The sequence below is a fragment of the Punica granatum genome, chromosome 2 (assembly GCF_007655135.1).
Source record: "Punica granatum isolate Tunisia-2019 chromosome 2, ASM765513v2, whole genome shotgun sequence".
Taxonomy (NCBI): Eukaryota; Viridiplantae; Streptophyta; class Magnoliopsida; order Myrtales; family Lythraceae; genus Punica; species Punica granatum.
Genome location: NC_045128.1, coordinates 29,612,364 through 29,638,338, shown reverse-complemented (window position 1 = coordinate 29,638,338; position 25,975 = coordinate 29,612,364). Strand labels below are relative to the sequence as shown.

Genomic DNA, 25,975 nt, shown 5'->3' with positions numbered 1-25,975 from the left:
TGCACTGTTTTAGTTCAAATTGATCCTTCAACGAATGCTTGTTTAGACAAGAGTATTGAAAAGCTATCTCATATGTCACAACAGCAGTTCACCTCACTAAGTTATATATTGAAATTTCATCGACACTAATATCGCACAAGTACACAAAAGAAAATTATACACCCCAAGAACACTTTGACAGAATTTACTCAAATGATTGGATGACATTTATCATACGTCCAATACTTACTATATATGTATGTCACCAGCATGCATGACCTTCGGGTTCGAACACGAACAGTTGCGCTGCTGCTTCGTTCTGTTCCTCACACTTGATGCAAAATCCACCCACATCAACCATCCGTCACCCCGTGTAATTCACTGAGCTCGAGAGTTTCTGCACAAACATTTTCCATTGTAAGAAATGAAAGTCAATTTCTTTGCTACAGAGAAAAGAGTTGCGACATTCATCAGAAAGCACATATATATTATGAAGCGTATTGCTCAGAAGAAAATTCTCAACGAGGATTCATGACCTTAAGACCAAGATTGGTGATGAAATATTGGAGTCCGACTTTAATCAAACAAACGATAGAGAGAAAATTGGAAATGACCTATCATGAGTCCCTGGAGAGCTCCTCCGTGGCTTGATTACTCTTCTGGATCGCTTTCTCTCGGACTCTGAGGTTCGATTTGCGCTCAGTCGCTCCGCCGAACGAAGCAGTTATTATTCTTCTCTGATAATGTGTATGATATGGTGTAGCCATTTCCGAGAATTGGTCATCATTATGCCCCCAGTAGCTTTGATGCTTCTGGAGTAAATGCTTTTGCCCCTACTGATGAGTGCATGAGCGACTAGTAGATGAAATACTAGTTGACCATGCTAGCGAGGATCATGTTGTCAATTATGGAAGCTTCTTCAGTGTCAAGTTTTACTGGAGCGTGTAATAATAGAAATAGTCCCCGCACATCAAGTAGGCTTCCAATATTGCCCCTAGTGTGAGGGGAATGTCGGCAAGGATTACCCTGAGGACCCGCCCATTATCAGGCGAAGATGACTCCACTCGCTCAGTCGAGGTAATTTAGGCTCGAAGTAAATGAGAATCACTACACTCGTTCAGTGGGCTATTGCTCAACTGGCTCCAAATTGAAGTCGCGCAGACATTGAATGGTCTGCCAGAAACTTTTTTGTAACCGAGGTTGAATGCGTCAACCTCTAGAAAAGAAAATGCTTAGTTGGGGAAAGCTTTGAGCAATGAGCAGGAAAAAGCAACTGGACGCCCTCAAGAAGTCGAGGAATGAGCCTCTAGAGGAGATCGAGACATTGAAGCACGAGCACAGGAGGGAGCTTCACCTCCATGGTGCCAATGTACTAAGGCGGAGGGATCTCTAAAGTCGCATCGTTCACGACGAGTGACAAAGGCACTCACAGATCAGCTGAAGTTGCCAACAAGCCTCATGCTGATGCGTTAATATGATGTAATTGCCTTTATTTCGGTAATCACTTGTAGGAGTTAGTCGAGGACAATATGTATCCATGTAGAGCTGATTTGATTGGTGCATTAGTCATAATTTGCTATGCCATCTATCGTATTCTTCAAATCGTGATCAACTTATGATATCTCCTCGTTTCCTTAACCTGAAACTAAAAAGTTCAGAATTCGATTCTAACTAGTAAAACTCCAATACCCTCATAATTTTCCTCTGTTAACTATCCTTCTCTAGGACATGGACCTAAATTAGCTGTAGTATTTCGTAAACAAGGCCCTACTCGTATGCCCTATTCTGAATCCATTTGATCATAACTTTAGTATTTCGTAATTTTCCGAGTTCTATATTTCTCATCGATTGTTGTACTTCTAAGCTCCGTTACATTTATTTCAGCACTTTGTGTCTTGTTCAAGTTATGAAAGAAGTGTTTCGGTGGCTTGGACATGACTAGTGGCTGTAGGGGTTCATAAGACTAGCTAGAAGAAAGCCGGGAAAAGCTGGCCTTATATTTGAATGAATCCTGTCCACTGTTGAGTCCGAAGGAAATTAGGTCGCTACGCTGGCTGTTCTACTGCTATGAAGAATGGTGGAAATTCGTAGATTTAGCGATCTTACTATGAGTGGTACGGTATGATATAATACTAAATGGTGAGACCACTCATTATTCTTAGAGGTTCTGATAATATGGAAACCGATACGATTACGGTGGTCATGTGCTCAACCTGAATATGCCTATCTATGATTCTTCACAGAGATTCAGATGGACAGCATTATTTGTAGCTTAATTGAAAATATATTCTTAGAGATTCAGATGAACATTGTACTGTTAGCAAAGCCCTTTTTTAGTTCTGATTCCTGATATGCCACCATCGTGTGCTCAAATTGATTCTGCAAAGAACATATTTAGACATGAGAAATCAAAAAGCTAATTCATCCATCAGAACAGAAGTTCACTTCACGAGTTATTTGAATTACATCGAGACTGATATTGTACATTGACAGCAATGAATTATACACACTATGACACTCTATTCACTCAAACTATTGGAACACAAGTATATCAGGCATCCAATATTTACTATATGCATATCACTAGAATGCATGATCTTCGAGCTCGAGCATAGTTGGACAGCTGTTGATTTGTCTAGTTCATTGAGTTCAATGACTCCTGCATTACATTTTCGATTGAAAGAAAAGAAAGTCAGGATGATTTATTTGCTAGAAAGTAGAGAGTTGCAACCTCAAATAGCACATCTTCACAAGGGCTCATCTGATGGCACATATTAAAAGCATCAGGAATGAAAATTCATAAGCTTAAGACAACAGAGTGAAAGTACGTTTAGGAATTCACCTTCCATGAGTCCCCGGAGAGCTCTTCCGTGGTTTACTTGCTGTTCTGATTCGACTTCTCTCGACCATATTGACGAGCCACGCAGGAGGCCTTCTAATTTGAATGAAAATGTATCCCATAGAAAGACCGATCACAGTTCCACATCCATATCCTAGAAGCACTAATGTCCAGTCAATCCAGTGCTCTGCATCTTCTTCATTCTGGGAAGCCAATGGGGGTTCTTGTCGGTGGCCTTCGGTACAAGGTTTTGGCAAGGGAGGTCCGCATAGTCCGGGATTACCACTGAAGGAATCACTCTTGAAAGTGTGGAATTGTTTCCCTTGAGGAATCTGTCCTGTGAGCTGGTTTGAGGAAACATTAAAGATGGCTATTGATGTCAGATTTACCAACGCTGCTGGAATCTCTCCAGCAAAGTTATTTGATGATAGATCAAGCCACTCGAGTTGGGTCAAATTTCCAAGAGAAGATGGGATAACACCTCGAAGGTTGTTATGAGATAAGTTGAGCCCTTTAAGTGACTGTAGATTGCCAATAACTCTGGGTATCTCCCCTTGGAATCGGTTACATGATAAGTCAATGAGTGATAACGCAATTTGAATCCTTACCAACTCCATTTGGACCCCTTTGTAATTCACATTTGCGGACTCTAAACTGTACCACCCGTTGGTCATATATCCTAAACTCCCTTGTCCTTTATCTCCACCCATCATGTTGTTGAAATTAGCGATGTACTGGCTCGGGAAAGTACCATTGAAATTGTTGTTGGAGATGTCAAAGATGTGCACCTTTGAAAACGGATGATTGGCTTTGGGACTACTTATTGGACCGTGGAACTTGTTGGTACTTAGGATGAGAATGTACAAGTTTGGAAGAGTTCCAAGCCAACTAGGAAACGAATCCTCCACTTCGTTGTTACTAAGATCCAAAGCTTCCATCTGCCTGCAACTTGCCCATGACTGTGGAAGCTTGCCTCCTAAATGATTCCTTCTCAAGGCAATGGACTTCAAGCTGCAATTGTTTGGAGCTAATATTTCTGGAATGGGGCCTCGCAATCTATTCATTGATAGGTCTAATCGCTTTAGATCGGTAATAGAATTGATGAGACACCGAGGAATCTTACCAGACAAGCTATTATTTGACATGTGAATGATGGATAGAGTAGTGATATTACAGAAAGAGGAAGGGATATCTCCTGTAAATTTATTGCCACTGACCTCATATACTTCAGCAGTGGTTGGCGGAATCGGGAGATTACCATCAAACATGTTCCATGATAGATCGATAATTGTCAGGTTTGACACTTGCAAGTATTCTGGTGGCAACTGGCCATGAAATTGGTTTGGACGGATTGTGAGGTACTTAAGATAAGGGAAAGGAAATGTGGCATGACCCAATGTAATGAGTCCGTGGAAGTCGTTTCCGCCCAATCCCAAATTATAAAGTGGTAGTGATCTTAGCCAGAAAGGGAAAGTATCATTTATTTCATTGCCAGTGACGTCAAGATGCATCAAACTCGTACAGTTTGCTAGAGTTCTTGGAAGTAGCCCCTCTAAACGATTATAATTCAACTCCAGACTGTTGAGTTTGCTCAGATTACCCAAGCATGGGAGGATGGTGCCAGTCAGGTCATTATCCCGCAAGTCCAGGACATTGAGAGAACTCTTTTGGCATATTGAAGATGGGATAGGCCCGGTGAGATCATTACCTCCGAGATGGAGGCTATGAACATGATGGAGTGAAAAGAGGGAGCTGTTGGAATGGAGAGTGCCTTGAAGATAACTGCAAGTAAGGTTCACTAAGATTACGTTACCGGTAATATCATCGCATGTGATGCCGTCCCAGGTGCAACAATCAGTACCTTCCTTCCAAGAGGCTGTCTTCGGAGATGAAGTGAAATTATGATGACTTTCATGACATAATCGCTTGGACTCAATTCGATCGTTGATTTTGAGTGAATTTTTGAACAGGATTAAGGCATTACATTCGTCGGCATGGTAGGAATAATTTCTGGATGGAAGTGGTTGAGGAGATGCAGCAAACACAGCTAAGGAAAGAGCGAGAGGAAAGGAAATAAAGAAGGCCATACTACAGATCATTTTTGTGCTACTGCTTGTGGACATGGGGGCTATGGGCTGCTCTATTTAAAAGCTTCATTGTGTATTCACTCTTATTGGGACAAATTTCCAAGAGTTCCAATAACAGGGAAAGCAACTGAAAAGGTATTGATTTTTATGAATAATAATTTAAATATGAAATTTCATTCTGAACAAGTTTCAAACCAAATATGAATAAAGGAAACGAATTTTAATTACGTGTTAAACCAAATAGAAACTGAAATTAGTCATTCTGTTTCCAATTCTCATCCGTCTGTAATGTAGAGATGTGCCGTGTTCTGACCTAGTCATCGGAAACTACTTTTCCTTTGATCATACATGCAAGAGTAGGAGATATTTCCACGTTCAACAGCGTGCCTTTTCTTCTTTTTATACGTACGAGTGGACCTAATAATACCGTCTAGAGTAAAGTCTTTCGGAGTCTCTTTTACATTGGATAATATAATATGAGAGTACGAGAGTTTTGATTTGACAGAGAAACTGATGTATGTACATCCATGTAGTCAAAGAAAATTATATACCTTTTTGGCCATGTTTGGCAGGTCGGATATGGAGCGGGGATAGGATTTTAGAAACTTGGAAAAAAAAAGATAAAAATCCTCCTAGTGATTTGAAGTCAGGACAAATCGCACATTGTTCTTTTATTTGGGACAATTAGTCTCATGTGGTTTGCTCCGTTAGACATAGGGAATTACGGCGTTAATTTTTTTTCTATTTTCAGTTCTCAATCTTTAGGGTGCGTTTGGATTCAGAGTTAAAGTAACTTTAATTTTGATTTTGATTTTGATTTTGATTGTGGAAAAAGACAAATGAGATGTGATTATAAATTTGACTTGGGAAACATGTGTTTTTATTGTGTAGTGTGTTGAGTTAAAGTTAAAGTTAAAATTTTTGACTTGGGAAATGTGTGTTTTTGTTGTGTAGTGTGTTGAGTTAAAGTTAAAGTTAAAATTAAGAGGCCGTTTGGATTCAGAATTAAAGTTACTTTGATTTTGATTTTGATTTTGATTTTGATTGTGGAAAAGGACAAATGAGATGTGATTATAAATTTGACTTGAGAAACGTGTGTTTTTGTTGTGTAGTATGTTGAGTTAAAGTTAAAGTTAAAATTTTTGAATTGGGAAATGTGTATTTTTGTTGTATAGTGTGTTGAGGTAAAGTTAAAGTCAAAGTTAAAATCATTTAACTCTCAATCCAAACGGGGTCTTTTAATCATTTTAATCCTAAATCTTTTTCTTTTATCATTCCCATCCTCAACTTTTCATTTTGTTTCATTTTAGTCCTATGAAGAAAAATCGAAGGGGAGGGGGTCGGGGCCGTCGATTGAAAATACTAAAGATTGAGGACTGAAAATGAAAAAAAAGTAACGTCGTAACTCTTATGTCTAACGGAACAAATCACATGGGGCTAATTGTCTCAAACAAAATAACAGGGTGTTATTTGTCCCGATCCCAAACCAAAACGGAAACTTTTTCCCTAGAAACTTCAAACCCATGTTTAAAGACAATGGGATAAGAATTTACCAGGATATATTGTTAGTTTAATCCCAGCTAGGGTGAGTTAAGAGTAGACTAGCATGGCATTTCATATGAAAAGATCGGAATACGTCTGCTCTTATTTCAAATTTCCAGAAACTGCCATTAGAGTAATTGGAGAAGGAGAGGGGCGGCAGGGGCCTTAACCTGGCCACCTGCGATTGTGTTTTTTTTTTTTTTTTTTTAAATTGAACATGAATTGATTTAAGAAGTTCAACGTTTATTCCGCTTAAGTAAGTTTTCAGTTCTATTCCTTGTGATTGTAGAAAATTAATACTGGGAGAGCTTTATCCCTTAGTGGGTCGACTCGCTAAACTGAATTAGTTGGGATTCAATTGAGATTTCGGATAAAATGGTTCACATAAAAAAAATTCAATTTTTTTTAATTATAAGATATTTTAATGTAATTATTTTTTATGGATGTATTTACTCATTTCTTTTTTACATCTCAATCCTAATCCTCGCTACACTCGAATCCCCAAACACTTGATTAATGTATTTTAGGAAAAAGACAAAAACCCCCATTGTGGTTTGGGATTAAGACAAATCGCACCATGTTATTTTTTTTGAGACAATTAGCCCCCTGTGGTTTGTTCCGTCAGACATAGGGGGTTACGGCGTTAATTGTTTTTCATTTTCAGTCCTCAATCTTTAACCTTTTAATCATTTTGGTTATAAATCTTTTTCTTTTATCATTCATATCCTAAACTTTCCATTTTATTTCATTTTAGTCTAACAAAGAAAATCGAAAGGGAATCGGGGTCGGAGCCGCCAATCAGCGACCTCGACCCCTTCACCTTGATCGCTAGAGACCTATGTGGGCACCGGCAATCTCGGTAGAGGTGTCGGGGTCGCCGATTGGCTTCCCCGACCCCGAATCGACCGAGGACTCCGACTCGGAGGTCCTCGGTCGATTCGGGGTCGGGGCTGCCAATCGGCGACCACGACCACTCCATCGAGGTCGCCGGCGACCTCTGTGGGCACCGGCGACCCCGGTGGAGGGGTCGGGGTTACCGATTGGAGGCCCCGACCACTCTTTCCTTTCAATTTTCTCTGTTGGACTAAAATGAAACAAAATAAAAATTTTAGGATAAGAATGATAAAAGGAAAAGATTTATAACCAAAATGATTAAAAGATTAAAGATTGAGGACTAAAAAGGAAAAAAAATTAACGTCGTAATTCCCTATATCTAACGGAGCAAACCACAGAAGGCTAATTGTCCGAAAAAAAAGCATATGGTGCGATTTGTCCCAACTCCAAATCACAAGGGAATTTTTGTCTTTTTCCCATGTATTTTATATTTTTGACATTTCAAATCCAACATCTTTTCATCTCCATCCCTGTCCTTAAATAATATATGACAGTGGACCTAATAATACCATCCGAGTCGAGTCTTCCGAAGTCTCCTTTCATCTTGGAAAATAACATCGAATTGAGTAAACGAGGGGTTTGATTTATGTGTTCTATCCTGAGATTTGATTGATATAGTTATCATAATCTGCTTTGCCATTGACCATATGCTGCTCCAAATCCATTTGACCGTCTGTTTACTCTTTCTCACTGTCATGTTTTGTAATGTTCGCATAGTGCTAAATCTAATCGATTATTGTTATGTGTATCTTAAATTTCATATTTACGGCCCAATCTTAGTCCCACACCTTTTAATAAGTTGTAGAATTCATCGTAATCTTATTGTCAACTCAATTCTTGAAATGAATCCGCAGCAACGCGTGTTCTTTTTGCTAGTAGATATTAAATAATGGAGAAAGCAAGATAGTAAATAATAGTTTAAAAAAGGGTAAATTACACTGGTGGTCCAAAATATTTTGCAAATGTTTCAATGTGGTACAAAAGGTTTTTTTTGCTACTTGATGGTACAAAATGTTTCAAAGTTGTTTCAGTATAATACAAACCGTCATCTCGCCATTGACGCCGTCAAGCCGACGCTGATGATACAAAATCGATTTTTGTGGGACATTATATAATGGTGTAAAATGTTTTGAAGTTGTAACTTAATAGTATAAAATGTTTTACGTAAGTTACATGATGGTGCAAAATTTATAGATCTTGTAAAGGACAGTTTGACGGCATCAATGGCGAGATGACGGTTTGTACTATACTGAAACAACTTTGAAACATTTTGTACCATCAAGTAGCAAAAAAAACTTTTTGTACCATATTGAAATATTTGTAAAATTTTTTGAACTACCAGTGCAATTTACAAAAAAAAAAGTGTATGTAAACTAAATAAGAAGCTAAGATATGGCAAACAAAAAAAAAAAAACTAAGAAGCTTGGTGGCAGGCACGTTTGGACAAGAAGTCTTATGAATCTAAGCCACATACTTGGGTAACTGGGTTAATTGTCCTGTGACGCAACTGCACAAAATATCCAAATCCATTTCATACCAATGGCGGAAAATGATTTTGGTATAAAATGGATTTGGTCTCCGTTGACCAATCTTGGGGTGTTTCTCAATTTTTCAGAATTTTATTTTTCCACTTCGATGTATACAGACATGTTTCAATTTCTACTCCACACATTCAATGTATCTAAATAAATTTGAATTCTAATTCATTGAACTCTTGAATTTTGTTGGTGTCTCTCTATTAACAAATTAAAAGTATCTCTTCTTCATTTGACCATCCTTCGTTATCCCTTCCCAAATTAATGTTGGCGAAATAACTAAATAACTGACTTTTTTTCGGTGAACAATAATTGACTTTTTCATAATAAAATAGTGAATTTTCATAATAACCACCTCCCCCTTTAAACATCACAACTATAAATTTTTCGCTCAAAAAAAAAAAGGAAAAGAAAAGAAAAGAAAAGAAGGAAAAACATAGAGACATAACGGTTTAACGTTATGTAAATTAGGAAACAACCTTTCCTCATTTTCCTATTCTTCTCTTCCCCTTTGCCCTCTTGGCAGCGCATGATAGAATATTTTTTTGCTCGATAGAATCAATCAATCAATTAGATTTATTCTTCATGGTCTGATTGAATAGGTTCGAACACTTTCAACGACCGGGCCATGTCTTCAAATTATTTTTAGTTATTTTAAAATTGAAAAATAATTCTTCAAATTAGATAAAAGAAACACTCTAATACTCTCTTGCCACTTTGCAGTTTTATATCCTCACTATTTACTAGGCTTGCCACTACCAGCCCCGCTCCCCCTGTTGGAGCCAGCATATTCCTCAGTTAGCTTATGCTCCCATTGAATTTGTCCCACGATCCTTTATGATATGCTATTTATCAATTCTTTTGATTTGGTTGATTATTTGTTCGTTATTGATTATTTTCAGTAACCTGAATCTCATTGACTTCGATGATGGAGCGAAAACTGAGTTTCCTTAGGAAAATTCAGGTGAAGTCTCTCATCTAAAGCGTCTTTAATTCACCAAAGCCATTACAAGTGGGTCCTTCATCCTGTTGGCTTTTGTTTATTCTCCATACTTGAGAGCCTCGATTTGATGATTGTTGGGACCACCACCTACGGCATCGAGGCCTCGACATCTATCTCAATTGTCTATTGGCCACTATACTCGCGCTGAGATGTTTAAGGTCACCATTGCCTGTTATTCACTCTCTCACTATTTTTATCTTTATTTCGCATGCTACCATGTTTCACAGTCGAAGATTTATTTTTTTTTCCTTTTTTTTATATATTTAATGAGAAAGCATAGAGTAGATGAAAAGCAGGAATTGAAGAACATCATGGACAAAAACGGAAAGTGTATAGAATAGTACCGAGGAAGTAATTCTAGAGGGTGCTTAAAGGCATCACCTTCGTGACTTATGGTATTTAGAGCGGTAGGGAGATTTAGGGGTTCCTACGTGTGACCAGAGAGGAGCGAGAGTTCACAATATTGCTTATAAGTAATAATTGTCACTTTGGATTCAAGTAACGCAATTGGTAGGATTCTCTGGAATATGAGGAGGTAAAATTGAAGAGAAGATGCACAAATGGAGTTCGATTTTAGACGCTTAACTTCACATGTTTTGTATAAGGTATAGATTTTTAAAGGTTACCATAGTTGGTTTATTACCTTAAAATTATGAAAGAAAATTTCAATATTTAAGTTTATGTAACCATGCGTGCAACGCACGTGGTTTCCTATTAGTAATTTTGAAATGTGAGAAGCTAAGATAATCACAATCCTTTACTTTCAAATGAAGTTAATTAGATGGGTGGCAAATGCATAAATGACTTATTGAACTTGAGTTCTGATACCATGTATGGGGCGAACCGAAACGAAAAAACCTAAAAAAATCGAAAACCAAACCGAAATACATGAGAATCGAACCAAACCGAACCGACAAATTTTGCTTCGGTGTAAACCGAATAATGGACAGCCCTGCCGATTTGTAACTAAGTGAGAACTCTCGTGTTGTGTGAGCAAGTTTTTAATTTTATAATAGTAAGTAATATTTAAGGGTAAAATACACTCCCTTCCCTTAAGGTCTTACTCAATGACACTCAACCACATTCTTGAAAAAAATTGACACTCTAACTCATTAACCATCTTGACTCAAGAAGGAAATTCGTTTTTGATCTCAAATTTTGAATGCTTTTCAATTTTATCCTAATTTTTGTTGTTTGATCTTATTCTTGATATTACATGATTTGTCCATCTTGATTTATTGTTTAAATTGCAATTGATCTATTGATTTACAATATTTTTAAGAATAATATCTTTTTCGAAAATTTTAAAAAGTAACTCCCCAACAATAATTGATGCTTTCTATGATATCCTAAATTTCTACTTTTGATATCTTGATCTCGAGATATGCCTATAACCATGCAATATTTTTGTGAATAGAATAGTTTTGTTATAAAGAAAGATTACAGTAGATGTAAAGAGTTTGTCCAAAGTTATACGATAAAACTATTCATAGAGACTTTCAATGGTCTTGATGGGAGGCGATTCAACCGGAGAATGCTCGTACCCCTTCCCACTCCTGTTCAAAGTGATCATTGCCAAATATGTTTTCCTGCTATTTTCCCAAGGTGGTGGCCCACGCCATCCGCTCCTTTCCTCCTTGTTGTCATTCATTTTTTATTTATTAATTTTTAAAAATTATATTATTATTGTGGAAAAAAATTCCATAATTGCAAATTATATAAAAAAACTTGTGGTTCCAAGAAGCCATCATCACCTCGTGAAAGTTGTAAGCAATACTTTGGTAACAATAACCCTGGGTAATATTGTCACTGCAGGAGACCCCTTTACTTAAGAAATATTTTAGAGGTCCTACTTTTGGATATCGAAATTAAGGGATAGGCTCGAAGCTATACATTGCCCCAAATAATTAAAGGGCTTAATAGTCATCATAGACCTCGTTAAAATACTTGATGTTGTTTTCATATTTTTAATTTTCTTAATGTTGAAGACAATATTGAGCAAAAGAATGAAATAGAATAAAATTTTAAAAAGGTTAAAGAACGAGGGCGAAAAGAATTTTTTATATTAATTCAACATAGCCAATGGGGTGGAGTGCCAATTTCTTACCAAGAATGGGATAGAGTGTCATTCTTCTGGGTGGAATGTCATTTAGCAATACCTCAAGAGAAGGGAATATAATTTACCCAATATTTAAATATATGATTGTCTTTTCATGAGGAAGCGGGGTCTTGATATCCTAAGTGAACTTTTCGTATCCTAAACCGGAATCAAACAATCAAACATAGATGTCTTAGCAAAATAAAACAATTGGAAATTATATAATTTGAAATAGAAAAATAGTTTATGTCAATAAAAAAAAACAATGCGCCGGTTCTTCAAACATAGAAAAATGCACCATCTTAAATAATTGTTCTAAGAAAGTAAATAATTAGAAAAGAAATTATCTGAGGTATTTGTTCAAGGAAAAATAGTTATTTGCTCTATGATAACTACCACAATTAAAACCTATCGATGAAATTGCCCATTTTGATTCGATGATGCGGTGGCAGCTAGATATGTAATCTAAGATAATTATTTTATGAAATCAAAACAATTAGAAAAGTGATTAAGATAATTAAATTTGGAAAAAAATTTTTATTCCTATTTAGAAAGGGCAAGACAATCAAAAGAAGAAGCGTACGTTCTACCATTGCCATAAGAAAGGGCACTAAATAAAGGATTGCCGAGTTCCCAAGAAGGAGAATCAACAATAGCAATCCACCACTCCGAAGGCCAATGTAGTTGAGGAGATGGACTTAGTGACCACGGTGACTGATTCGATTAGGTCAAGTAAAGTGAAGTGTATCGAGGGGAAGTTCAAGTGAAATGTGGACATGAATAAAGTAAATTCATGTGATTATATCATTGATTCTTGTTTTTTGTGAAGCTGGTTTCGCACATTTGAATGTTAAATCTCTTCGATTTATGAAATAATGATATTAATCTTTGTGGCAATTAACTTGATGAAAAATGTGAAATATGTATTCAATCGAAGATCACTAAAAAATCATTTCCTAAGCGAAAGAGGGATGCAACTTTTAGAATTAATCCACTCGGAGATTTGTGAATTGAATAGTTCTCTCATAAGAGGCGGAAAATGTTACTTTATCACTGTTATAGATGATTTCTCTAGATTTAAATACATATATTTTGTGAGAAACATAGATGAAACTTTGAGATGTTCAAATGGTTTAAAACCGAGGTAAAAAAAATTGCGTAAAAAGAAAACGAAAGTGCTTCGTAGCGATAGAGGAGGGGAATAATTCTCCTCCTATTGATACTCGATTTTTAGCAGGTTTTCATAAATTGGATCGGCCGGTTTCGATAAGTTTCTCCGGTGATATGAAGAAGTCACATCGGCCGAAAATCAAGCATGCGTACACGTATAGCTGGTTATTAGCAAGTCATATTTTTTCAACTGCTAACCTTCAAACAAAAACATCGAGATACATATACAAATATACAACCTGCAAAATATTTTAATAAAAAAATAATGTCTGTATATATTTTAAGCCCGTGTCGTCATCGATGGGCCTAAATAGTGAATTAAAAAAATACGAAAAGAAAAGCATATTTACGATATGATTGATAGGGTTAATAACCAAATTTTTTTTTTTCAAACTTTTCACATTTTAACGATTTTGGTACGGATTTTTTTCTTTCACCAATTAAATCACAAACTATCAATTTGATAAAAAAATTTAGCATACCGTTATTATATCCATTAATTTTAATTGAAATTATTAACGAGTACATGATGGTATCACGTGTTTCATAATGATTGGCCGAGTGAGTTTCATATGTTTAAAAAACAAAAATATTCAGAAATTAAAAAAAGAAAGAGTCTGTAAGGCCGTAAGGGAGGGGGATGGGAGAGGGCTAGTAGAGGAGGCCCCGACGCTGGCCGTCGCCCCTCAATTGGTGTCGCCCATCCCCCTTCCTTCGGCCTTATGACCTTTTTTTTAAATATTATTTTTCATATTTTCTAAAGATTTTCTTTCTTTTATCTTATACTAGGTACTATTTATTAGATAGATTTTCAAATTATTATCTTGTAAGATATATTTTATTTTCACCATCGCTTGGTTATATATGGAAATTATATTATAATTCAATCCATGAGAAATGTTACCCGTTTGGTTTTACAATATGATTTTAAGGGCCTGTTTGGTTTCAAGATGGTATTTTAGAATCACAATTCTAACTTAACTCTACCCACTACAAAACAAAATAATTCATACAAAGTCAAAGAGTGAGCCCCATTTATATCACTTTTTTACACAACAAAACAACATAACACATACAAAGTCAAAGGGTGGGCCCCATTTATACCACTCAAAATCAAAATCAAAATCTGATTTTAAAATCCTACTATGAAACCAAACGCAACCTAAGATTTTAACTCTAATTTTAATTCTACTCACTACACAAGAAAAATCAACTCTTCCAATTCAAATATGTGGGCCCCATATATAAACCCACATACAACTCCATTATATTCAATTTAATTTTTAATACTAAATTCTCTCAACTATTCATTACTTTTTCAACAATTCAACAACAAAACTATTACAATCCAATTAAAATCAAAACCCAACTCTTCTTAACTTTAAAACCAAATTGTATGTATTCCTTTAATATCTAGGAAAGATATTTCATGTATATATGACTTAAATATTTTTTATATGTATACAGTGTTATCAGAACCGGACCGGAAAATGAACCGGAAGGGGTACAGGTTCATGGGTTTATAGGTCAAACCGGGGGTTTGATGGGTCGGACCACACATTTATTTAAAATAAAATAAATATTCATATTATTAAAAAAATTATGATAATTAAGATAAAAGTATGATGATTTTAAAGAAATATAACAATAGTATAAGAAAGTATCTATATTTGATATTTCTTATTTCAAAATAAATATTTTATTTTAATAAGTACTTAAAAGTAGAGTTAAAAGAATAAAAAAATGGTGGTGGCTTGGTTGGTAGTGTGCTAGTATAAGAAGCAAGAGGTCATGAGTTCAAATCCTTACATGAACAACCAATTTTTATATTAAATAGGAAACCCATAAAACCCATAGAACCGGCCGGTTCAATGGAATTTTACTTAAAACCGGTCGGTTCAATGGGTCCGGCTGTTCAAAGCTGCAATTTCGGTTTTCAAGCGAACCGGATCGGACATGGTGCCGATTTCTGATCCGACCGGTCAAATCGGCCGGTCCTGTTCGGTTCTGATAACAATGTATGTATGCCAATGAATATTTACAAAATATACTTTCTATCTCAAATTATATATATAAGAATTAAACTTAATAATTATAGATTTTTTAATATTAGGTCAATTTTTCATGAAACTTTTAGATTATTATAATACAAATTGAAATTCAAAGAAATAATAGGCAGTTTGTTTTTACATTTTAAATCCTTTTCAGATTTTTCAATTTATATAAATCTCAATCTTCTATTCATGTATAACAACCAGTTCATTATTTCAAGATTTCTCTTTATGATAATAAGTTGCAAAAATAATATAGTACATAAATTATTATTCTAACTATTCTAATCATTTTAAAATGCACGCATCAGAATTATTATTGCAATTATTTCAATTTTTTAAAATGAATAATTATTTTACATAAATTTAGATGCATACTTATTTATTACTTTTTAATTTTCTTGATAAGGTTCACAAAATAGAACATAACTTATCAATTTTTTCTTGATAGGTGATAATTCATCTAATCTTTAGACTTTAAGAAATTTTTTTGTTTAAAAATCAATAATAATAATTTTCTATTTGAAGAAAAATTTTACCTTATTTTTAGTTAGTGTATTATATATCTATATATATTTACTTCAACATCGTTATCCAAAAAATAATTTTAAGACTTTTCCTCCTAAAATTTCATTTATATAATACAAATATATTATAAATTTAACTCTCTTATTGAAATTATAAAATGCTTTTTAGTGGCTATTATAAACTTTTTCTGAATATTGTTTTTTATGACAACCAAATAGGAATAATGTTCATAATTTAAAATGTAGAATATATATATATATGCAAATTTTACTATTCATTATCGGATCTAATAAATATGTCAATGAATGTAATTCACTTACCTCTTATGATTTTATATTTTATAATTTGTGCCTATATGTACTATTGAATGAAATCAATAAATTTCTCAGCAGGAATAAATTCATTTCTCCATATTTAATTATCTTTGATAACTATCTCTAATTACTTCAATTTCCTAAAACAATTATTATTTTGGGTGGACAAAACAATTATCTTTAATTACATAGTTTGTTGCTACCTCAACATAAAATCAAAATGAGCGATTTTATGGATAAGTTTTAGTTATGATAATGACTGCAGAGAAAATAATTAATTTTCCTCTACTATATATTTTAGATAATTCTCTTTTTTAGTGACTTACTTTTCTAAGATAATTATTTAAGATTATGCATCTTTCCATATTTGAAAACCGACACATTACCTTTTTTGGCTTAAAATTTATTTTTTCATTTCAAATGGTACAATTTCAACTGTTTTGGTTTAGGACATGAAAATCCTACTTAGGATACCAAAACCCCGATTTTGGATGAAATATCAATGATACTCCGATAAACCCATTTAATTTTCAAGTGAAATAATTTCTAAATCCATAATTTTTTTTGAAAAATTCATAATTTATTTAATTTATAATATTACTTGTTGTCAAAAATTATTAATTATTCCTACTGGAAGGGGTCTCATCTAGTACATTATATAACCCAACGAACATCTCCTCATAATATATTTGGTTGATGGAAAGAAGAGGGCATAGTTACTTTTACTTGCTGACGTTGTATCCAAATTCTTGAATCTAGATTCTTCGTGCAATATATATATATATATAAAGGTTGAATAAGGGAATCAATATATATGCATATATATTTGTAGAATTGATATAACGTCCTTTCTACTTATATGGCCATGCAATATTTATTCGAAAGAATTGATATATACATACATATATATATATATATCTATATATATTTTGGTTTGCACTTATGTATATATTGAATATATATGTATCTTCCGTTAATATATATTGGACTTATATATATATATACATTGTGTATATTCGGTTGATAGATTTTGCTCCTAAAAGAGGACGTTCCATATAATTTTTCTTCTAAATTTATAAATGATGACGTGGCAATGCAAAAGAGCTCTATTTTCTATTTCTAATGATGTGACGGTGTGAGAATTGAGCTCGAGACTTTATTTTCATATATATATATATATATATATATATAGATAGATTGGTGCTTTATCCCAGGCAACCAAGCATATAATTATGGAATATTTATGTATAGAAGCGAAGTGGTGGATACAGTTAGTTTCAGTTGAGTCTGATAAGTACTTTCGATTTTCCTCAGGTTAAGGTTGAAAGTTCTCTGACTTTATTTGGATTTATACCATGTTTGATCAGTTTAAAGTTTCGCTTCCCTATAATTGAATGCCAGCTTGTCTTATACTTCTTGGATCTCTCGATGAATAGGTAAATTTTTTTCTTTGCTTTGTGAGGTCGATTGCAGGGATGGATCAATGCACTCGATATAGTGATATCCTCAATTTTGAACTTTTCCTTCAGGTCATGGAAGAAGTGTTGCGTTGATTTGTGCATGTCACGACCCGAAAATTTTGTTAGAGTTTTCCCTATATTAACTTGATATCCATTATCACATACACTAGTTACAAAAAAAAAAACCGACTTTTCATAAACTCCCAAAAATATAAAACTAATCTAGTAAGCTCTAATATGTATACACGTCTCAAAAGAGAGTAATTTTCTTTTCTCAATCAATCACTAAACCAAACTAAACAAAAATTTCAGGTCGTAACATATTCAAATACATTCTATACAAAAAGAATACTTATGAAATAACTAAGGTTCATACCTAGTCATCCGAGCTGATCCCCAATATCAAAAGAGTTCTCATGTGTTGCTAATCTAGCTCCTAGCTCATCTGAAAAACATATGCAGAGTGTGAGTTGCATATCAGTGAACACTAAATTCCAAAGCAAAATGAATTATTGTTGAATAAATATTTAATTGCAAACAACCGAATATTCAAACAAATAATACAATCACATCCAATCCAATTATCAGCTCACCCAGCATACATACACTGTATATATATTTAAACAAGCTATAATAATAATTATATTCAATATAATAACTAAATTTAAGTTCTACTAACCAATACACATAACCCCTCCAACCTTTTCTCTAATATCCAATATTACATAAATATCAAATATTCATTCATTAGCATTCCATGGCAACTCACGACACAATCAATTGACATATCAAGCTCTAACAACAACACGACTTTCATAGAACGACTTCGGACAATCTCAACAATCATCACATCTCCAACAATCTCAACAATAATCACAACTCCAACAATCTCAACAATCATCATATCTCCAACAATCATACCAGCCAAACAATATACAACACAAACCAATCAATATAGCCATAGGGTTGCATTTCCTCGCAACAGAGTAATGATGGTACCGTGACCCCGCACATCTCACTCATATCATCTTTAACTCCCAATATCCATATCTCATAAGTAGGGGCCGCCTATTAACCTCTTGCGGTAAGAGTTGACCACAATTTATATTCCGCCGGGTCTCGCGGCCGATCGGGCCCATTTTTCTATTCCGCACGGTCCAGCGGCCGATTAGGCCTCTATTTATATTCCGCCGGGTCTAGCGACCGATCAGGCCCTATTTGTATTCCGCTGGGTCCAGCGGCCGATCTGGCCCATTTTGTAATCCGCCGGGTTCAGCGATCCCATGGCTATAGTCAAACAACACTCACAAGCACAATCAACTACAACCATGCCATCTCACATCAAAGACCCACACCAAATTCTCATTTCCAAATTATTACAATATTCCCTATAATAATAACATCCATACAATTCATGTCTCATAAATGACATTAGAATCCACCACTTATCCTATATTCGCATAAATCAATTTATACACTCCATATAATTATTACCAGCTAAAGCTCTTGCAATAATCATAATAATCATATAACCTCAAACAAATGACTACAATACAAACATAAAACATCTGTCAAATCCTCTTATTATAATCAATCCTATTAATTACACCAACATTACCATCCACTAACGTAATATATATTTATATACATATATATATATATCATTTCACAATGGAATAAAGTACTCACATAATATATAGAGTTAAATGCACTTTGCCTCCCGACCTATAAGGTGAAATTAGGTTTGCCCCCCAACCTATGAATTTTGGCAGAGTGCCCCCTCACCTAATCCAAAAATAAGCAATGTGACTCCCGGATTAAATTCCGATCAGAATTCCAACCAAAAGAAGGCACATGCTAATCACATGTCAATTTAATGGGGGCAAAATTGTCACGGGGAATAATTAATTAAAAATTGAATTTTTGCAAAATTAGGCTATTTTGATCGTTCGTCTTTCCCGATGTCTGCAAAACAACACAAACACAGAGTAGGCGTGTGGAAATTCCAGAAAACCAGCAAACTGCACATAGACGATGAGGGATAATGATTATTTTGAGCTGCCCAGAACACCCACACACTAAATTGAACCAATTAGAACATCAGATGCAGCAATGGAAAATCAGTGGCACTCAATAGCAAGGAATCGAAAAATCACCAGATGAAGAGGGTTAGATGACGGACGAGTAGAGAAGGCGGACGACGATTAGAGAATGATGAACTGCGGTAGACGAGCAGAGAAGGCTGACGGTTACCGGATTCAATTAGATTCACAGTGGTGCTTGCGGTCGGGGAAGAGCTGTAGACATCGGGGAAGACGAACGATCAAAATAGCCTAATTTTGCAAAAATTCAATTTTTAATTAATTATTCCCTGTGATAATTTTGCCCCCATTAAATTGACATGTGATCAACATGTGCCTTCTTTTGACCGGAATTATGACCAAAATTTAATCCGGGAGTCACATTGCTTATTTTTAGATTAGATGAAGGGGCACTCTGCCAAAATTCATAGGTCGGGGGGCAAACCTAATTTCACCTCATAGGTCAGGGGCCAAAGTGCATTTAACTCTAATATATATATATATATATATATCATTTAGCAATGGAGTAAGGTACTCACCGAACTCGTCAAAGTAATCACTGAGTCAATCCTTCAGAGTGCAAGAATTCAATCTCCACGATCCCTATTATTTGCAAGCATTAGATTAGATAATAAAAATATAGCACCATCATAGGGACTTCTGATATCTCCCACAATCTTCTCTAGAGCCTATTATTTCCAATAAATCCCGATATATATATATATATATATATATATATCATATTCATTATGTCCATTTTTTTATCTATGTCAAAAACCACCTAAAACAATCTCTAAAATTCTCATTTAAACAAACCTAATTGCTCTTGTCAATTTCAAGGTAAATGAGAGATTCATAAAAGAGCAAATACATACAAGCACCAAAACCGTATCAAAAGCTAAAGAAGATAACCATATATTCCAAATAAATCAGTAAGTAAATTCCATATTTAGTTACCATCAACATTAACAGCTAATTAATACCGATTTGTCTTATTCCACAAGTCACCCATTAACAAGCTTTAAACTCACAGATTTCTTGAGCAATCGAATAAATAAATCCTTATAAACTTTAACACATTCCTCAATGTCCAACTTGGCATGCTTATCCCATCACGATTAAACAAAATCCTAATTCACTAAAATTAGTAAGGCAAGACCATCGTAAATCCCTAGTAACCTTAAAGGATAAGGAAAGTACATTTTTCACATTAAAAGAAAATACGTTTCTTCTTGTCATATCTCAATAATAACTAAGAGTGCGTTGGATTTAGAGTTGAGTTGAGTTGAGTTTTGGTTTTAATTGGTTTGTAATGATTGTATTGTTGAATTATGAGAAAAAGTGTGAAAAAGTAATAAATAATTGAGAGAAAGTAATAATTAAGTAACAATTGTGTTGTTGAATTGTGAAAAAATAATGAATAGTTGATAAAATTTAATATTAAAAATTGAATTGAATGGTTAAAAAAATTTAAAAAATGAAAAAAAGTAATGATTGTGATGTTGAATTGAAGAAAAGTGGAATTGAGTTGAGTTGAGTTGAATTTTTTTTAAAAAAACAAACACACCCTAAATGATCATAGAAAAACCCAATCATATTAATTGAAAAGGGCAAAGCTCAAACAATCGACTACATCAATAATTTCATCCAAATTCCCCTATACTATCGAAACCCACCATCCACTCTTTCGTTTCGACATATCACCTTCTCAATCAAATATGGAAATTCCATTAACTCATTAACACCAAATTCAGAATCTTGTTCCAGCTATGAAGGACAAAAGCTTGAAAGAGAACCAATTCTCAGTACAACCACTAAATCAATAAGAACAAGGTAGTCATAAGTAAATTCCAGCATCATCAATTTATCCAAGTTCAATTCACTAAACATTCAAATGAGCTGGTCTAAGGTGTTCTATCAATTTCTCTAATTTAGCGTTGCTTCTAAATTCATAGCAAAAAAAAAGACATATTCCAGGTCTCCCATATACTCTTACGTATCATATTTTTCTTCCATCATTTCATTAATCAATCTAATTAGCTATTAATTTGAACTTCACAGAATGAACAACATAATTGAACCAAAAAACAAATTGGAAGAAAAGGAATCAACTATCTAATAACCTATTTAGTTCCAATCTGAATCCCTTTTTGGCTTAATTTCCCCCCAATTTGTCACTTCAATTTCGTAATTCCACTTACCTAACACTTCCAATTTCACAAGAAGAACACAATCAGATAAAAAGCTTAACTAATCAACTCAGCGTCTATAACGAAATTGTGAGCAAACAAACTTCTTCCCTTTGAACGTTACCCGATTTGTTCCTTTCCATCTTCCTCTCCCTTGAACTCATGCATGCCGAGCTGTGCCTTCCTCCCGTGCTTTCGAGCTCTTGCTCTTGCTCTTGTCCTCCCTCTCTCTCTCTCCCTCTCATCGTTTCTCTCCCTCATTCTGTCTCTCTCTCTCTCTCTCTCTGTTTCTCTCTCGTGCCCCCTCTCTGTTTTCCTCTGTTTTTCATTCTTCCGTTTTTCTCAGCCAAAACAGAGGAAAAGAAAGAAGGAAAAGAGAAAACCCAATAAAATGGAAAAAGAGGAAGAAAGAACAAAAGAAATGAAATGAATGAGGCGGTGGAATGGGTCAGGGGAAATTGAGGCCACGTGGGGCCCTTGCCATCACTCTTTTCTTTTTCTTTTTCTTTTTCTTTTTCTTTTTCCTTCAGCAAACATGTGTATGATTATATATATATATATATATATATAAAAGAATGTAAGTATATGTATATGTATACGTATGCTATTTAAATATAAAAATTTTAGGTCTCACAGTGCATTACTGGTATGGCTCAAGGGGTTGCAGAAGACCGCAAGAATGCAGGCGTTAATATAAAGAGGCGGCACTATATTCGAATGGACGCTCTCCACTGCCAAGCCCTGGAGGAATGGTCGAAGCACTGCATGTCTACCTCAGCAAGGAATGAGGGTACTGACAGAGTTCACTCATATGGTGCAGTCTTCCCAGTCAATTGTAATTGTGTAGAAAACCATATGATCACGGAGGTCATGCTCAACCTCAATATGTCTATCTATGTTTCTCTTTAGAGATTCATATGGACGACCTTATTGGTAACTCAACTCTGTGTTCTTATGCTCAGCCTCGATATGTCTATCAGTGCACCGTTTGGACTAAATAAACATTTTGCTGTTAGCGAAGCCGGCTTTCAGTTCTGCTTTCAGCTGATATGTTCAAATTACATTAACACAGATATTGGAAAGCCATTTAGACACGAATGTTGCAAAGCCAATTCATCAGTCATGATAGCAGTCCACTTGACGAGTTATTGAAATTACATTAACACAGATATTGCACAAGTACTAACAATTACAAAAACAAATTACACACCCGATAAACACTAGACAGAATTTACTCAAACTATTGAAAGACAGTGCGCGCATATAGCATAATCCAAATAATTACTAAGTCAATAACTAGCACGCATGACCTCCTGGCTTGAACACGAACAGTCGGACCGCTGTTTTGTTCTGATCCTCACACTTGATGCAGAGTCCACGCACATCAACCATCCATTGCCTCGTCAAATTCACAGGGCTCGATGGTTCCTGCACAACATTTTCCATTGTAAGAAAAGAAAGTATGAATGATTTATTGACTAGAGAAAAGATTTGCAATATGCATCAGATATTATCAGAAAATTCTCAACCAGGATCCATAACCTATGAACAAGATTGGTGACGAAAGACTGGATTTCGACTTTTTTTCGGTGGAAACTGGAGTTCGACTTTAATATAACAAAAGATAGAAGCGAAACTGGGAAAGACAAACAACAGAGTGAGAGTTCGTTCAGAATTCCACCTTCCATGAGTCCCCAGAGAGTTCTTCCGTGGCTTGTTTTCTGTTCTGGTTTGCTTTTTCACTACCATTTTGATGAGCCACGCAGGCGGCCTTCTAATTTGAATAAAAATATATCCAATAGAAAGACCGATTACTGTTCCACACCGTATCCCATCAGCACTGCTCTCCATTCAATCCAGCGCTCTGCATCATCTTCATCCTGGGAGGCCGATGGCACCTCTTGCTGATGGCTTTCAGTACAAGGTTTTGGCAGGGGAGGTCCGCACAGATAGGGATTCCCTTCAAAAGAATCACTACTGAAAGTGTTGAATTGTTTCCCTAGAGGAATCTGTCCTGTGAGCTGGTTTGTGGAGACATTGAAGATGGCCAGTGAAGTCAGATTTGTCAATGTTGCAGGGATCTCTCCCGTGAAATTGTTCAAGGACAGGTCAAGCCACTCGAGATGCTTCAAATTTCCCAGAGAAGTGGGGATCAAACCTCGAAAGTTGTTATGCGATAAGTTGAGCCCAGTAAGTGATTGTAGATTCCCAATTATTTTGGGTATCTCCCCTTCAAAATGGTTATGTGATAGGTCAATGAGAACTAATGCTTCAAGTATACGTGACAACTGCATCTGCACCCCTTTGTAAATCACAGTTGTAGACAGGGGTACCATCCACACATCGGTATAATACTTTAAGAACCCTTGTCCTTTGTCTCCACCCATCATGTAGTTGAAATTGGCGATGTATTGGCTCGGAAAAGTTCCAACGAAATTGTTGTTGGAGATGTCAAAGATGTGCAGCACTGGAAACGGATGAATGAATTTGGGACTAGTTATTGGACCATGGAGCTTGTTGGCCCTTAAGACGAGAATGTACAAGTTTGGGAGTGTTTCAAGCCAGCTCGGAAATGAGTCCTCCAATTCGTTGTCACAGAGATCTAAAACTTCCAACTGTTTGCAACTCGCCCATGATCGTGGCAGCTTGCCTTGTAAATGATTCTGACTCAAGGTAACGGTGTTCAGGCTGCAATTTTTTCGAGCTAATATTTCTGGTATGGGGCCTCGTAATCTATTCTTTGCTAGGGCTAACGTCGCTATGTTGGTATTGACATTGATAAGACACTGAGGAATCTTGCCAGTCAAGCTATTATTTGACATGTCAATGAGAAATAGAGTAGTAATATTACAGAAAGAGGAAGGGATTTCTCCCGTAAATTTGTTGCCGACAGCAGTATATACTTCAGTAGTGACTGGTGGAATTGGGAGAAAACCATCAAACATGTTTCCTGATAGGTCAATAGAAGTTAAGTTTGAAAGTTGCAAGTACTCTGGTGGCAACTGGCCATGAAAGTGGTTATGACGAATCATGAGGAAACCGAGATAAGGGAAGGGAAATGCAGCATGACCCGATGTAATGAGCCCGTGGAAGTTGTTTGCACCCAATTCCAACATATAAAGTGGTAGTGATTTTAGCCAGAAAGGGAAAGTGTCATTTATATCATTACCATGGACAGAAAGCTGCATTAAATTTGTACAGTTTGCTAGAGTCCTCGGCAGTGAACCCTCCAGTTGATTAAAACCCAACTCCAAAATGACGAGATTGCTTAGATTATCCAAGCATGGGAGTATGGTGCCACTCAGGTAATTATCCGCAAAGTCCAGGACTCTGAGAGAACTCTTTCGGCATATCGAAGATGGGATAGTTCCAGTGAGATGATTACCTCTGAGATAGAGTTCCTGAACATGATGGAGCGAAAAGAGGGAGCTGTTGGAATGGAGGGTGCCTTCAAGATAACTGCAAGTAAGGTCCACCTGGATTATGTTACCAGTAATATTATCGCATGTGATCCCCTCCCATGTACAGCAATCAGTCCCTTGCTTCCAAGAAGCTGTCTTCAGAGACGAAGTGAAATTGAAGACACTTTCTGCACATACTGCAGTAGTCACAATTTTTTCATTGATTTTGAGTGAATTTTTGAACTGGAGGAGGGCAGTACATTCGTCGGCGTGACCGGAATGTCTGGATGGCAGCGTTGGAGGTGATGCAGCCAATGCAGCTAAGGATGGTGTGAGTAGAAAGGAAAGACAGAGGACCGCTATAATGCCACACATGGTTCTTATGTCTTGTGGGCACTAGGCTCGGCCGGTCGGAGGCTTTGGTGTGGTGTATTTAAAAGCTTCATTGTGTATTCATTTTTTTTTTTGGACAAATGTTACCATTTTGCGCTCTCGGCCACATGAGTTGACTTGATATTTTGGAAGGATATATATTATTATTATAAATAAATTATATTATGCAGAACGTATTGAAATTGACAATTTCAGAGCAGGACTTGATCAATTATTTTCACAACGGATTGAAGTTGATAATTATTTTTTCTTAGATAATTATCGAGGATCAACCAGCCGCTGTAAAATGATAAAATTGCCCTTGATTAGCCGGAGGAGTGAAAAGAATAATTTTTCTTTTTGGAATTAATAAAAATTCTAAGATAGTAAAATGAGTAAATATTCGGTGAGTATTAGTCAGTCACTTGTCTA

The 25,975-nt window shown here is 35.5% G+C and overlaps 2 protein-coding genes and 2 long non-coding RNA genes across 5 annotated transcripts; all 4 read right to left on the bottom strand.

Moving 5' to 3' along the window:
• Positions 1–55: 55 nt before the first annotated feature.
• LOC116197879 lies at positions 56–865 on the bottom strand. The gene is made up of 2 exons (XR_004155111.1): positions 594–865; positions 56–376 (listed from the first exon to the last, which is right to left on the bottom strand). It is a non-coding gene; the product is annotated as an uncharacterized LOC116197879 (long non-coding RNA).
• Positions 866–2,387: 1,522 nt separating this feature from the next.
• LOC116195019 (receptor like protein 27-like) lies at positions 2,388–5,593 on the bottom strand. The gene is made up of 2 exons (XM_031523971.1): positions 2,822–5,593; positions 2,388–2,638 (listed from the first exon to the last, which is right to left on the bottom strand). The coding sequence occupies exons 1-2, from the start codon at positions 4,939–4,941 to the stop codon at positions 2,629–2,631; spliced, it is 2,130 nt and encodes a 709-aa protein (XP_031379831.1). The 5' UTR covers positions 4,942–5,593; the 3' UTR covers positions 2,388–2,628.
• A 12,010-nt stretch (positions 5,594–17,603) lies between these two features.
• On the bottom strand, positions 17,604–22,156 carry LOC116194152. Of its 2 annotated transcripts, XR_004154358.1 has the most exons (4): positions 21,895–22,156; positions 20,121–20,184; positions 19,657–19,797; positions 17,604–17,945 (listed from the first exon to the last, which is right to left on the bottom strand). It is a non-coding gene; the product is annotated as an uncharacterized LOC116194152 (long non-coding RNA). The 2 variants fall into 2 exon arrangements; XR_004154357.1 differs by lacking the exon at positions 19,657–19,797.
• Positions 22,157–22,866: 710 nt separating this feature from the next.
• Positions 22,867–25,575, bottom strand: LOC116195084 (receptor-like protein 34). Its single transcript, XM_031524059.1, has 2 exons — positions 23,452–25,575; positions 22,867–23,198 (listed from the first exon to the last, which is right to left on the bottom strand). Exon 1 carries the CDS (start codon positions 25,544–25,546, stop codon positions 23,582–23,584), a length of 1,965 nt encoding a protein of 654 aa, XP_031379919.1. The 5' UTR covers positions 25,547–25,575; the 3' UTR covers positions 22,867–23,198; positions 23,452–23,581.
• Positions 25,576–25,975: the final 400 nt, after the last annotated feature.